The 13,481-nt window shown below is 32.6% G+C and overlaps 2 protein-coding genes across 2 annotated transcripts in view; one reads left to right on the top strand and one right to left on the bottom strand.

Annotated features, from left to right (window-relative positions):
* LOC123674470 (hormone receptor 4) overlaps positions 1-1,057 on the bottom strand; it is an 80,522-nt gene extending 79,465 nt beyond the window's left edge. The window contains exons 1-2 of the mRNA XM_045609347.1: positions 803-1,057; positions 653-727 (exon numbers count right to left, since the gene is read on the bottom strand). The gene's annotated coding sequence lies outside the window, so the exon portion shown is untranslated. The remainder of the gene's footprint in view (positions 1-652; positions 728-802) is intronic.
* Positions 1,058-9,782: 8,725 nt separating this feature from the next.
* LOC123674469 lies at positions 9,783-13,266 on the top strand. Its single transcript, XM_045609345.1, has 3 exons — positions 9,783-9,939; positions 12,160-12,348; positions 13,097-13,266. Exons 1-3 carry the CDS (start codon positions 9,906-9,908, stop codon positions 13,153-13,155), a joined length of 282 nt encoding a protein of 93 aa, XP_045465301.1. The 5' UTR covers positions 9,783-9,905; the 3' UTR covers positions 13,156-13,266.
* The last annotated feature ends 215 nt before the right edge of the window (positions 13,267-13,481 follow it).

The raw sequence follows: 13,481 nt of genomic DNA, 5'->3' as shown, positions 1-13,481 counted from the left end.
CAAATTTGACAGATAATAGATAAATCAGTGGTAGGAGAGTTCCGAGTACCAACATATACTAATAAAATATAACCATGAAATTTGTGGGAATTTGCGATATTCTCGCACGATTTTGTTCTAAAAGAAGTGACAGAATGAACGAATTAGCTACAAAAAATATTGTTCAGAGCGTAATGTGTTTCTCTAAATAATTACCAATTCGAATATTACACCCATTTGGGCCCGCTGAAACAAGCGCGCTGAAACAAAACCGAGAAAACTTGATCTTGGTGCGTTTCGCAATAATCAAGGAGCCATTGAAATTGAAAACCGGCTTTCGTGCCCAAACAATTGACCCACGGGTCCTCCACCTCAGTGGCGTTTAAAGCCGAACGGGGCAAAAATAGGGGAGGTGATAAAGAAAGATCTCGAAAGGATCGCAAAATAAATATTCGTATCTAGAGTGCCGATGAACGCGCAAGACTTGTGACGCCCACTATTACTGACCTACATTAAGCGGGTTCATTGACCTCCCAGCAGCGCTCGTACACAATCGACTGAAAAGCAGCGACTTGAAGGCTTCCACCACACGATTTCAACATTATTTTTACTTTTATCCGATGAAATTCCTACGTAGAAAGGAAAATTATCTAAAGTAAACGAAATCACTCACCTACATATTTTGGGAGAATCCTTACGAAGGCACCGCGCTGGAACAAGGTACCCCTTCGGGATTTTCACGCAATCACTGCAACAACAATCAAAAATTAACCAAAAACTAGCCGGAACGTCTTCATAGAAGACAACAGGAACTTTGACCCACCTAAAGGTGCCACACGTGGACATCGGGTTTCCCTACATGTATATATTTCTGTCCGGGAAAACTCACAGCACACCGGGCACACAGGTCACTTGCGTTGGGGTTTTTCACCGGGCGGAGTTTTTCCCAAATTTTCCGGGTTGGAAAATTTCGTTTTTTAATTTTTTCATCGGTAGTGAAATACGATTTGAACGCGATGTGCAGAGCGCCGTTTGATAAACGTTGGTACGTTGCTGCTAGCTGTTCGCCGGGACTGAGAGAGTTGAATGACCTGTAGCTTACACATCGAAAGTGGGGGGGGGGGGTACGGGGTTAGGAGAAATTCGCCGCGCGCTTACTGCATCTTGTTTCCGCTTCCACATGACATGTACAACACGTATTTACTTCGAAAAAGGAGATTTTTATTATTTTATTCGTGTTTATTAATAGGCCAGACTGTCCATATTCGGTTTTACAGGATGCTATTTTGGGTGTCCCGATTTTCCGCCTTGAACTTGAGGGAAAAGGCTGCTTGCGCGGGACTCTAATGCTTCGATGAGGAAAATAGGGGAATGGTAAATATTCTCTGGTCTCTAGAGAGCGCGTTACCTGAAAACTTCAAAGTTTTTTTGAAAGAAAAATTCAGCTGATAATTTTCTATCATATTTATTAATTTATTCATTTATCCAAACATTTTACAATTTTTCAGTACAAGAAGAAAACTCTCCACAAAAACTATTATGTAAAAATACAGGGTGATTCACAGCTAGACGTTTATGGAAAACCAATCATCATTTTGTGTTGAAAATTTGGGGTTTGAGATAAAGATCTTTCTCCCTAAAATATTTTCAAACCTCTACAACAGTCTTCTAATACTACATAAGTATCGTCAGGATAGAATATTTAAAAGGTTTTTTCGAAAATTTTTCTGCAGAAATATTTAAAAAAAAGTGAATCCCCGTCGCGAGCAATTTTTCTCATAAGAATCCCATCAACTCAGGAACCATTGAATTTTTGCGTAACTTATGGGCTATGGTATACATATTGCTAAAATTGTCATCAAACAAGTTATCTAATGATGCAATCATTTACTGGATTTGACATTGGAAATAAGGAAGTAGTAGTCTGTTACTGGTATAACCGGAAGTTGTAGAGGTCTGAAAACCTATTTTCGAGGTGTATCGCCCTGTTCAATTTCTATTAGTGAAACAAAATTAATCTAAGACTAGAGCTTAAAATTATGCTGATTGTAAAATGCGTTTCTTCAAACATCTCCTTATACTTAATTATTGAAAAAAAAATGGGAAAGACATTGACGTGAAAGCAGAAGCTTTTGAGCGCTCGTTCATTCATAATAATAATAATAATAATATGGGGATGTTTATTCATTTTGGAATAGAAAAAATAATGCACATAAATGCTACCTTAATTAATGAATGGACAAACATGCGCCAATTGTGCGGAGTTGGAGACCACAGAAATGTATGCGTTCTTCAAGGGCGCAATTGGCGCATGAATGAACAAACTTTTAAAAGAACCTGGCATCACGTCAGTGCTTTTTTTATTTTTTTCAATATTTTGCTTGAATTTTCTATGGTTCTGGCCACGCTATTAACACTAAATTTTGTACTAAGCTTGGAATAGTTATTCTGAAGATGCATGAATAATTTCAATCCGATAGAATCTCATGTATTTTAAATATTGTTTTTCTTTTTCAATTTTCTATGGTTTGAATGATTTCCTGAGCGATTAAAAAATGTTTTCCCTTCACCAAACCAAGATAAAGCGAAATTTTTGAAACAGTAATTTCTCAGAAACGCCCAGTAACTCGATAACGAATCAAGATATCTATGATCTATTTTCTGATATGTTACCATTTTGAAAAAAAAGTGTTCGGGGGTCCTTGAAGATTTTTCTCTACTTTCTATAGTTCTTTCAGTGAGCATCGAATTTGGGACACACTGTATACAATCAATATTCAATTGAAACGCTCCTTTTTTGCTAAACTATTTATACCAATTAAAATACGTTTAACAGAAAACAAACCTATTGAATTATAACATACTAAAAGTAATTTGTCCTCAAGGATATTTCTTACAGAAAATTACAATGGAAATTTTTTAACAAAACCATAAAGGTATGTGGAAAAAATAACCATTCCTCAAATTCTCTGATTTACAAAAAAATTACAAAAAGTGCAAATAAATACTAAATGGCGAATGCTCCAAAACTCTCTCCACACCATATTTCATTATACAGGATAGTCATAAATAATGCACCATAAATGAAATGCACTTTAACGCTTTTCACTAATTCTGGCCACTATTCATTATGATAAATTTCGAATGTGATAATTATCATAAATTATTTATTAGCATTTCTCATTCAAATCTTTGTTCCAAAACCTGTTGTAAGTGAATTGAAAATATTTCAAAGGTGACTACAATATTACAATTATTTATAAAGACTCATCAGAAATATATTGAAATGGATACACTAATATCATTCAAACACATTGTTGATCTATTATTACTACATAACACATCACTCAATAAGGCCTGAAGTTGGCGCACAGATTCCACCGACAGGGCCATACCACTTCTTTTTCTCGAACCAAGCATCAAAAGAGGCGTGTCAAAACTTCAGAACATAGAGTAAAGTTTTGATCAAGATATTGAAAATTTAGTGAACCTACATTTGCTTCGTGAACAATCGAAATTTTGATGGGAAAAAATACTGTCCAAACAAAGCAATGCATTGATAAGTGTTCTCTGATCCATTGACAACGTTTATAAAGTACTCCTGAGAAAGAAATGTGGCTATAATGAAGAAGATTTTGTCGAGGTTGAAGCATATTTCGAAAACAAATACGAATATTTCTACTGAAAAGAGAAGTTGAAGGTATAGATCTATCACTGTGGATGGTGATTATTAGGACGAATTTTCAAGAAAAAATTGTTTTTTCTGTGTGTAACTACTGTTTATAGATATACTAAAATGGCATTAAATCCTTAAGAACTCATTTCATTTTCGAAATGCTTGTATATACTCAAAATGATTAACAAGCAAATATAAAAGTTAAGGAATGACTGCCCTATCTCGTACAAATTTTCGCTTCAAGTTTATCATTCCCCTCAAGCCAAATTCCATTAACTTCTAAATTCGTGCTAATCAACAGGACATCTTGAAATACGATCAAGATACACTCATTTTGTCCAGATTTAAATTGAACACCCGCAGTCACATGAAGTTTTATGAAGACATTACCCCTCTAACATGTTGGAGGGATAGAGGAGGAGAAGGATCATGACCCCTAAATAGAGCAGCACTGCTATATCTTACGCTAACCTAGGTCGCCCGATCTCATGAGGCAGAATTTCCATTATCTAGGCCAGTCTTGGCCATTGCTCCTAAGGATTGATCGATAAAATTGCATCGCTGCAAATGCAGGTTTTTCCATTTTCTTTGCTCCGGTCTGGTCCATCATGAATGAATGTTTTAGATGGAAAAGCGTAATACGTCGATCTGTTCCTGAAAGCTGTATTAAATGAAGATTAAAACCAACCTTGTAGCTTCTTGTGAGTCTATAACCAATTCGTTTTTTTTTTTTAATTCCTGAGGTATATTCAGAATATTAAACCCCGAATAAAATTCAAATATTTCAAGTACATTTTTATTTTTGACTTATTCCGTTCCTACATACTCAAATCTTTAGGAAGTATCCTACAAAATTCAAACTAAAAGCTTCAATGCTGCTGGCTAGCGAGACTATAATAGGAAGGCCATGAAGTTGAGAATTTCTGAAGCATTGAAAGTTAGGCTCTGTGCTATTGTTTTCTGTTCATTATATTCCATGCATTTTGGTCCCTCATTATATTTCACACGATTTGCAATAAGAAGAACATAAAAATCCCATCAAGAAGTAACACTCGTACAGTATTAGTGTATTATAAAGCTTTCAGATGGAATTCGATTCGATTGAATATTTCGAAAAGAATATTTTTTATTGTTTTGAGTATCTGACAAATGTTCTTCTTGAAATGTTCAATTGAATACAATCTGAAAGCGTTATAAAACACTACGGCAAATTTTTGAATGGTAAAATTTGAAAAATTAATTTTTGTAGATTTCTGTGGATAGTGTTTACTTTGTACTCGCTCGACAATGGTACATTCTATGAAAAAAATTCAAGAGAGCTTTTTTTTAGGGAAGCCCTGTAGGTTTCAGAAATGAAAGAATTTTCTTGAAGAAAAGACAGTGGCGTAGCGTATCAAAGTATCATCGCACCTCTATATCTACGCCACTGGATAATATTGGTCGGAGTTACCATGCTCACCTGACGAAGTCATGTTATCATGACGAAACAATTGTTGTGAAAATAAATATATAAAGCGGAAATAAGTTATTTTACTTTTTAATCATCAAGATGAATTTCCGACAAGTAAAGACTGAGACAATCAAACACTTGGTCGGAGACAATTACCTTATTCGAAACATTTCATTTTCTAGACTCCAATACCTAAAAATATAAACACTGAATTAATTAATACTTGAGTTATAAGTGAAAACCGATTTTTTTTCAAATTTTAACACCCTGCATCTCTAAAACGAAGCTTGTTAGAATATATTATGTTTATATGAACTCTTTTTCATGAAAAGATTTGTTCTATCCGACGTCAAAATTATTGAGCAAAAATCTAGACCACCTTGTATATACACGCAAAATTTCAACTCGGCCAACTGTTGTTACTGAAGTATTATTTTTATTATTATATTGAAATAATTACCTAAATATATCAGAAATTCAAGCGCGCCAAACGACTTGAAATAACCGATGACACTAGGAGAGTAAAAGTTGCCAAACCTTGGATTTCATCAGGTAGATACAGAAAATAATTAATATTCTCCTTATTATAAATTCGATAACTAGGAAAAATATCGAATCCGAAATATTCAAATTTGCATATTTAATCGGGAATCACACAAATAAATATATTTCATTCAATATAATATACATTCATAACGATATAGTAAAATTGTGGATTTGAAAATATATCACAATCCGACAACGTAATATAACCATGTTGGGGACATGTAAAAATTGCGTTTATGTACTCCCTCTATGTATATTACTCTATGGGCCGAACATAATCGATTTTGTGGACGGATGAGTCGAACCTTTTCGTTTGAGATCAATCCCGACTCAAAATCCTAAAATTACAGACATGGTGACGAAATGATAGTGAATCTGTTGGGAGAACGAGCTCTCAAAAAGATTAATTAGTCCAAAAATATTGAAATATAAAAACTTCATATTAACAAATCTGGATGTCGAAAATCTGAATATTTATATGCGTTTATTTTTGTTCGGAATAAATTTGAATTTCTTGTGTAAACTAGAGCGTTTCATGAAATTTTCATAATCATTCATAGTTCGAAGATCATTGACAAATCCTACAAGTGAAGGTCAAGTTGAACTTCCTCAAACCAAACCTTCAAAGCAATGCCATGATGGCGACTGCATTCAATGTGTCGGAATTTTGGGGGAACGAAGGCACGTGGCAGTAGGATATTCACACCGTATATTCTCTCTCTTTCCTATTTTCTATCCTCTTCCTTCCACCTATTCCAGCATTCCTCATTTCACAACTCTTATCTCATGCTAACCCCTATTCAATTAATCTTCTTAGATAAAAGCTATTCTTCATCAACTTGTATGATTTGTATGTAGGTGAAAGATAAAGTTGCAGCGCGTTTTATCAGGTCAAATCTAAGTTACATTTTAAAACTAGTGACCCAAATTTTTTAGTTGACTTTTGTTTGTGATTTCAGAAAAAAAATTTATCAATCGCCTCCTACTGAATTTAACAAATTATATAAAAATATAAGTAGTTAGGTACCTACTTAATGAAAAATAGAATGAATAAGGTTTTTTCTCCAGAAATATTTAAAAAAAATGTTCACCTTTTTTCCATAAGAAACCCATTAACTCATGAACAGTTGAGTGTTGCTGTCGATTGAGTCATATCTTTTAATAACCGTAAATCAATATAGTTTCCAAGATATTTGAGTTCTTTTGTTTTTTAAAAAATTTTTGTCTCATTTTTTTTTTCAATTGTTTTCTACGTTTCATCATAAAAAGTAATGATATAGATGAAAAAGGCAAAATTATGCTGTATTAGATATTGAATAAGAATCAATGTGATTTGAAAATTGATACATAAAGAAAAGAATAGTAAATTTATAATATAAATTTGCCTGCAACTTTTGAATTCCACAATTTATGTATGACAAAATCATTTAAAAATTCAAATTCCTTCTTTATTTTCTAAAAGGTACCGTTAGAATGCAGGCACTAGGTTTGTTTCAGCAGATTTTGATTTGAAAGGGGAAATAAGCAAAGAAAGGAAAGTAATACCTACATTAAATATTTTTTTATTGCAATTAAAATCAAAATTTTATTAGAGAATGTATTCACAAATTATGTCTGAAATAAGCTCCACCATTCCTTATTTCTCCAATTGTTACTTTCCGCCTGAAATTTACTTTCAATCTTCTCGCTACTTCGTCTATTCTAACGGTGTCCAAAATTATAATCAATAAATTTAGTAAGATGAGAAATCTTTCAAGAATCACAAGAACTCAAATATCTCATAAACTGTTGATTTTTGGTTATCACTAAATATGGCCCAAATGACAGCAATTGAGACATAGTAACATGTCCTCCAAGGTCCACGTCTAATTTGGAAACACCCTGTATATATCTTCGCAAAGAACATAACATTAACAATACTAAATTTTTTTCAAATATGGAAACCCAACGAAAGGAAGAATTCAATTTCAATTATCGCACATTATACAATAACTGGCAGCCAGTATACAGGGGTGTGTCATACAACATTCCATGGAATATCTCACACATACTCTGAGAAGTTCACACGAGATGTATATCTCAGAAAAATTGTGTATAAATTGCGCAACGAATCGAAAGTTAAATATCAAATTGAATGGGACAGTGCATATTATGTAAAAACAGAAAAATTGAATAATTAGATATATACTTCGCGCGCTGAGACGTTGGATTTGATGAATTACGTTCAGGATAAAGCTGCGCATGTGTTAGGAAGCTGCTGAAGGCACTCTACGCGGACCGATCTCTACGACATGCTTCACGGTAGTGCGTTTTACGCAAAATGAAACTATCGGCAAACTGCTGATTATACGGGGGCGTAAGAAAAGTTTTATCTAAAATAAAACAATTTTTCACTTAATGATAATGATAATAATATCTCAAAAGAATTCATTTCAGATAATTTTGCAGAACAAAATTTTTTTTACAAAAATTGAAATTTTGATCAATAAGAAATGAAGTAATCATTGCCTATCTGATATTAACACAAACACAACAATTCATGGAAATAAAATTAACAATCAACAATAAAATACAAACTAAACTGCTGTCAATATATTTCATTATCCATTCCACAAAAGAACAACAAAATCAAGTGCTATTGTAGATCTTGCGCAATAATTCCCATCAAATGACATCTGCTGTCACCATTCACAAGCAATTCAATTTCTTTGCAGGTTCCTACACCGATCAATAACCTTTATTTAACCATAGATATATAATAACATTATTTTATGTCTATGCATTTAACTCTGTCCACTAAAGTGAGTATTCCCGCAAAAAATTGGTGGAAGGGATTTCAAGGTTTAATTGTTGCGTAATCTGATCCTGTCATTTCTGAAAGTACAATGTGTTGAAACTCCAATAATAAACCAATAAATCAAGAAAGTAGAAATACTATAATGTTTGCACAATATTTTCTTTTCTCCCAAAGAATATTTACCATACCATACCATATCATCATATCATGCCATATCATCATATCTGCAAGTATTCAAATATTTTGTCAGCCAACGTATCAATCTTTGAAAAAGTACAATCTTACAATTTTTTTTAACTTTTTTTCAAATTGTAACTTACCAATTATTGATTCCTTCTTATCAATGAGAGGGTTATATCCCCAATACCCCCTTATCGTTACGCCCATGAGTGTACCAAAAATGAGATTCATTCAAACACCTAACAGGTATGCACTCCGAATTATTTCTCCTATCTCAATTGAGTGAGCAACTCACCATTCATTGTTCTTTTATTACGGATTGCCTATAGAGACCGTCTCTCAAATTAGATTTGAGTATTCTTAATCTTAGGCAACTAACCATACAACGGAAGAGTATTTTTATTTGCCTCTCCCCATTTGATATAAAAAGTATCAGTTACTGCTAACGCGTATCTGATTACATTCTCAGATTTCTTTGCTCCTAATATTTGATTTTACCATACACACAGAACATGTGATCTCTCCTCCTCTGAATTATTTTGATTAATTTTTTGAGTTCCGCGGTTTTTAGAGAATTTTTCTTTCAGACAATGACGAATATTCAGAAATTGAAAAAGACTATCTCGACAACAAAATAATAACATGAGATACAGATGCATTTTCGCTTTCCTGCGTAAAAAGTATATTGAATAAATTCAACCCAGTAATTTTTTAACTTTGTGAAACGAAGTTTTAACTAGATGATTTGAATTTCTAATCAATCTGAAGAAAGTCTCAACACCCAAATATCGCCGGATAACTATCATAGAAAAAAGTTTTATCTTTAAATGGGTTTAGAACCCAGATTGAATGAAAAAAAAATTAACTGCCATAAATTTCTTGATATTATACATATTATATTGTGTTTTAAACAGTATTAATGATGAAATCCTTACCTACCAGTTGAATCCAGCCATTCATTTACCTTAAGAATATCAAGTAAAATAAATTTGAACTAGTGGGAAGAATACTCTGAGAATCAGGTGAAGTTGTTTTCGGGGTTAACGTTTGACCCTAACCAGAAGATAATCTACTCCTATCCAGTTTGGTCGTAAATGCAAATTGTTTTCAATGAATTTAATCATATAATCGTTAATTTGAGAATCAACATAATCATTGTCCTCTTGGAAACAAGTGTCCTTCATCAATTTGCTCAACTGGAAATTGGCAAGAGTTGGGTAGTGGGGAACAAAATATAATCCAAACCACTTTGTTTTGGTCTTCAGTTGTGAACCAACATGAAGTGTGCTCTTGTATTTTGTGCTGTATTAGGTAATTCTTGTTTTGAACCGGTTTTTTCATTAATATATTCAGTGTCCACCAAATTCGAACTTAACACTCTTTTTCAAATCCCTTTATTATGATCATTGCCATATCTATTTAAACATTTTTTCAAAGAATTTTATTTTTTGTAAAACGTAAATTTTTTAACAATATTTATCTGGTGTTCACAATATATTTATAGATCTCTCCTTTGTTATCTACTTTTCACTGGAAACTCTTTTCAATCGATTCTTATATGTTTCGTTTGAATTTTTTATGGTTCTGAAGAAGCAAGTTCAACACGAACTTTGGCACATAAAATTACTGGAATTTAAATTCTAGACAGTTAATATTGGGAATTTATTGTACATTCCGCAATTTTCATTGTCAATCAGTCCAAAACATTTTTCAGAGTCAGAAGATAAACAGGGGTCACATCGAACAATTGTTATAAAAGGTTTTATTAGTTTTTTGTTATTGGTTCCCTTCAAAATTGTTTTTTTTTTGTTCAGTTTAAATTTGGATTATCATAGCATCATGTTTTTTTGATGATCCTGATTGATGTTCAATTTGCGTAATATCTGCAATCTAATAATCGAAATTTCTAGAACATTGAAATAAGTAATGAGTGCAGCTTCAGGATAAACTTTAAATATCTCCAGAAACAGTGACTTTATCGCTAAGAATGAAGAGCACAATATTAACGTAGAAAGGAGAATCGAAAAATTGTGATAAAATTGCAATTCCGGCAGTGGCGTAGAATTGGACAGGATCAACCAGTCACTTGCCCCTATCGTACACCTCTGGTGGTAGACAGAAACATTAATTTAGCATTATTAGTAGGGTTTATAGTACCTATATCGTCTGTCGAATATAAAGATAATGCGACTAATAGTTTTTAGTGTACGGGGAACAAATAATTTATATATTTTGAAATAAAACGCCCGGTATCCCAGGGAGAAGACATTTTTTAATCTAGGTGATTTGGATTGAATCTTTATATTTCAAGCTCAAGATTCTATAGTTGAAATATTCCCAATTACACCCCGTATATTTTTAAATTTATTTCGAAATGGACTTTTTATCCCGAAAATGTTGGACCTGTGTGTGAAATCAACACATCATAATTGAACCTTTTTGGATAAACATCAATTGGTAGAACTTTCGGGGATTGGTTTATTCCACTGATAGAAATAATTTTGAGATAAAATTGTATGATATTATTGATTTGTGGAATAAATTATATTATTATTCAGCCGAATATCTATCACCAAACGAAATAATTTTTTACGCTTCACACAACATCCACTGTTTGTTTTGGAAACTAGAAATGAGTAGATACATCATATAATATATTGTTGTGACCCAAAATGAGTCATACAAGTAAATAAAGTTGTATAATCTCCGGGAAATCTGTTGTGGTCTATCCACGCCTCACTTTTGTATTCATTGCAAATTATCACTCACTACCATCTGATAGAATAATTACCTTTAATAAGCTAATTATTCAGTTGAAAAGATAAAGAGTTATTTTCGTATTACGCCTTGAAACAGTGTTTTAATCGAACAAGATGACTACCAAAATGACTGTTAGATAAGTGGATTAAATCTTGTAACTATTATCTAATTTTAACTAGTTCTATGTTACTACTAAAGTTGTAGTTATCTCGTTTCAACCCACAGAATCTTTCTAAACGTTTATTATGTAACAGTAACCGTAACTTTTATTTTCTGAAGATAACATCGTTCGTGGAAACTTTCATTCAACTCTTATAAAGTTCTGTAGATCAGAGTGTGGTTACTACAACTCCAGATGAATATTATTTCATTGATTTCCACTGTGAACTCGAAAAACTTTTGGTTTGTTCTTGTTCGAAGACTGAACTACTTTTCTCTGCAGAGAGAAGCGATTTTTTTTGGTTAAACAACTCTAATGATCATCTTCATAATAATGAATAATATCTATTCAATATTTATAATATCAACTTAATTATGAAATGAAAGTTGAACTTCAGTTGTTATGAAAAATGCTTGAAACTATGGATAAGTTTTGGTGTGATATTTTTAATACCAAATCTTTGGAAATAATCGAACAAACTATCTTTCAAACCTTAGTTTTTCTGCTTATACATATACTCCAGCTAACTCTTGTGCTGCTGTGCAGAGAATATTTACTAATAATTACTTTTGTTGGTTATATTCATCACTTATATCAAGGTTTTTTCGCAGTTGTCGTTTTGGCACTTGCATCTGCTGTGCCAGCAAAGGGGTCCACTAAGGCATCCCTGAAGAAGCCATGCCTCCAAAATTGCGTTCAACCGGATGAGATCAAACCAATTTGTGGAGGAAATGGAGAGAAGAAAATTTCATTCGCTAGTGAATGTGTTATGAGCAATTACAACTGTGAAAATGGAGCAGGTAATAAACATTGAAAATTATAGAAATAAATCCATGCCCATACTAATAAAATATGGTATGATGATTTTACCTTTGTCAAGAAAGTAATGATCAAAATATACCATCCACTTCCCAAAATGCGGAAGCTATAACCACAGATTACTAGTCTGTTATACTAGTTATACTAGTCTGTGCTATAACCACAGATTAGTCTGTGCTATAACCTAACCAGCTGATGAAGGCGATTTTGGACGGCTTTATCCTATCGTTATATCACGCATTTTCAATTTACGATCGCTCAAAAGCATTTCGTGGACTTTTTTGATGTTCTCTAAACCAAATGCAAAAAATTTCAGTTGAATCGAAAGTATATAGATTATTATATATTGAAATTGTACAAACTTTTTTCCAAATTGGTATTCTTTTCACTATTTTGCAACTGACTTATAAATTCAGTTCGATCGAATGGATATATTTTTCAATTATTTAGAAAACAGAGTTTCATATGAGTTTAATTTCGGAATTTACAAACAGAATTATCGAGATATTCGCAACATGACCTTACCCTAAAAATTTCAAGTCTCTAACTCATTCCGTTCGAGAGTTGTCGTGAAAAGGGCGGGCGGACTGAATTCATTTTGACCTCGAATTCTTCACCAGTGATATCAGTAATTTTAGGAATAGTGATGAATATTTAAAAATATCACGTTATATATTTTGCTATTAGCGATTGTACTATATTGTTACTGATTAAACCTTTTTTTTGCAGATCTCAAAGTAATCAGCCAAGGAGAATGTCCAGGTGGTGGCGGTATCCGTCTTTCATAAATGACGAAAAATATTACAAATCATTATTTTCATGATCTATCTACAATAAAATGTTCAAGATGGAATTATATTAAATGAAATATAACAAAATAAAAACATTCCAAACACTAATTTTCTTCTCGCACTTTCTATTTCAATCATTCTTATCGCCACAAAAAAATTGTGTTGCTTTATATTGGTTATTTCCATATGCATTCATTGAATTCTATAAATTAAATTATCATTCTATACCCATACCTAATGAACTAAACCAAATGTTACTCTTATGATGTTCATAAATTAGAGAAGAAAAAAATGTCCTATAAACATTGGCCCGCAAACGCTTT

This window comes from Harmonia axyridis, chromosome 3 (genome assembly GCF_914767665.1).
Source record: "Harmonia axyridis chromosome 3, icHarAxyr1.1, whole genome shotgun sequence".
Lineage (NCBI taxonomy): Eukaryota > Metazoa > Arthropoda > Insecta > Coleoptera > Coccinellidae > Harmonia > Harmonia axyridis.
The sequence above is the reverse complement of the archived record's forward strand: the minus strand, read 5'-3'. Positions and strand labels throughout refer to the sequence as shown.

Bases quoted from the DNA above. Each gene is read 5' to 3' on its own strand.
- LOC123674469 (XM_045609345.1), top strand. From the start codon at position 9,906: ATGAAGTGTGCTCTTGTATTTTGTGCTGTATTAG. The intron at 9,940-12,159 runs GTAATTCTTGTT...GTTTTTTCGCAG, and splicing joins TGTATTTTGTGCTGTATTAG to TTGTCGTTTTGGCACTTGCA. The intron at 12,349-13,096 runs GTAATAAACATT...TTTTTTTTGCAG, and splicing joins CAACTGTGAAAATGGAGCAG to ATCTCAAAGTAATCAGCCAA.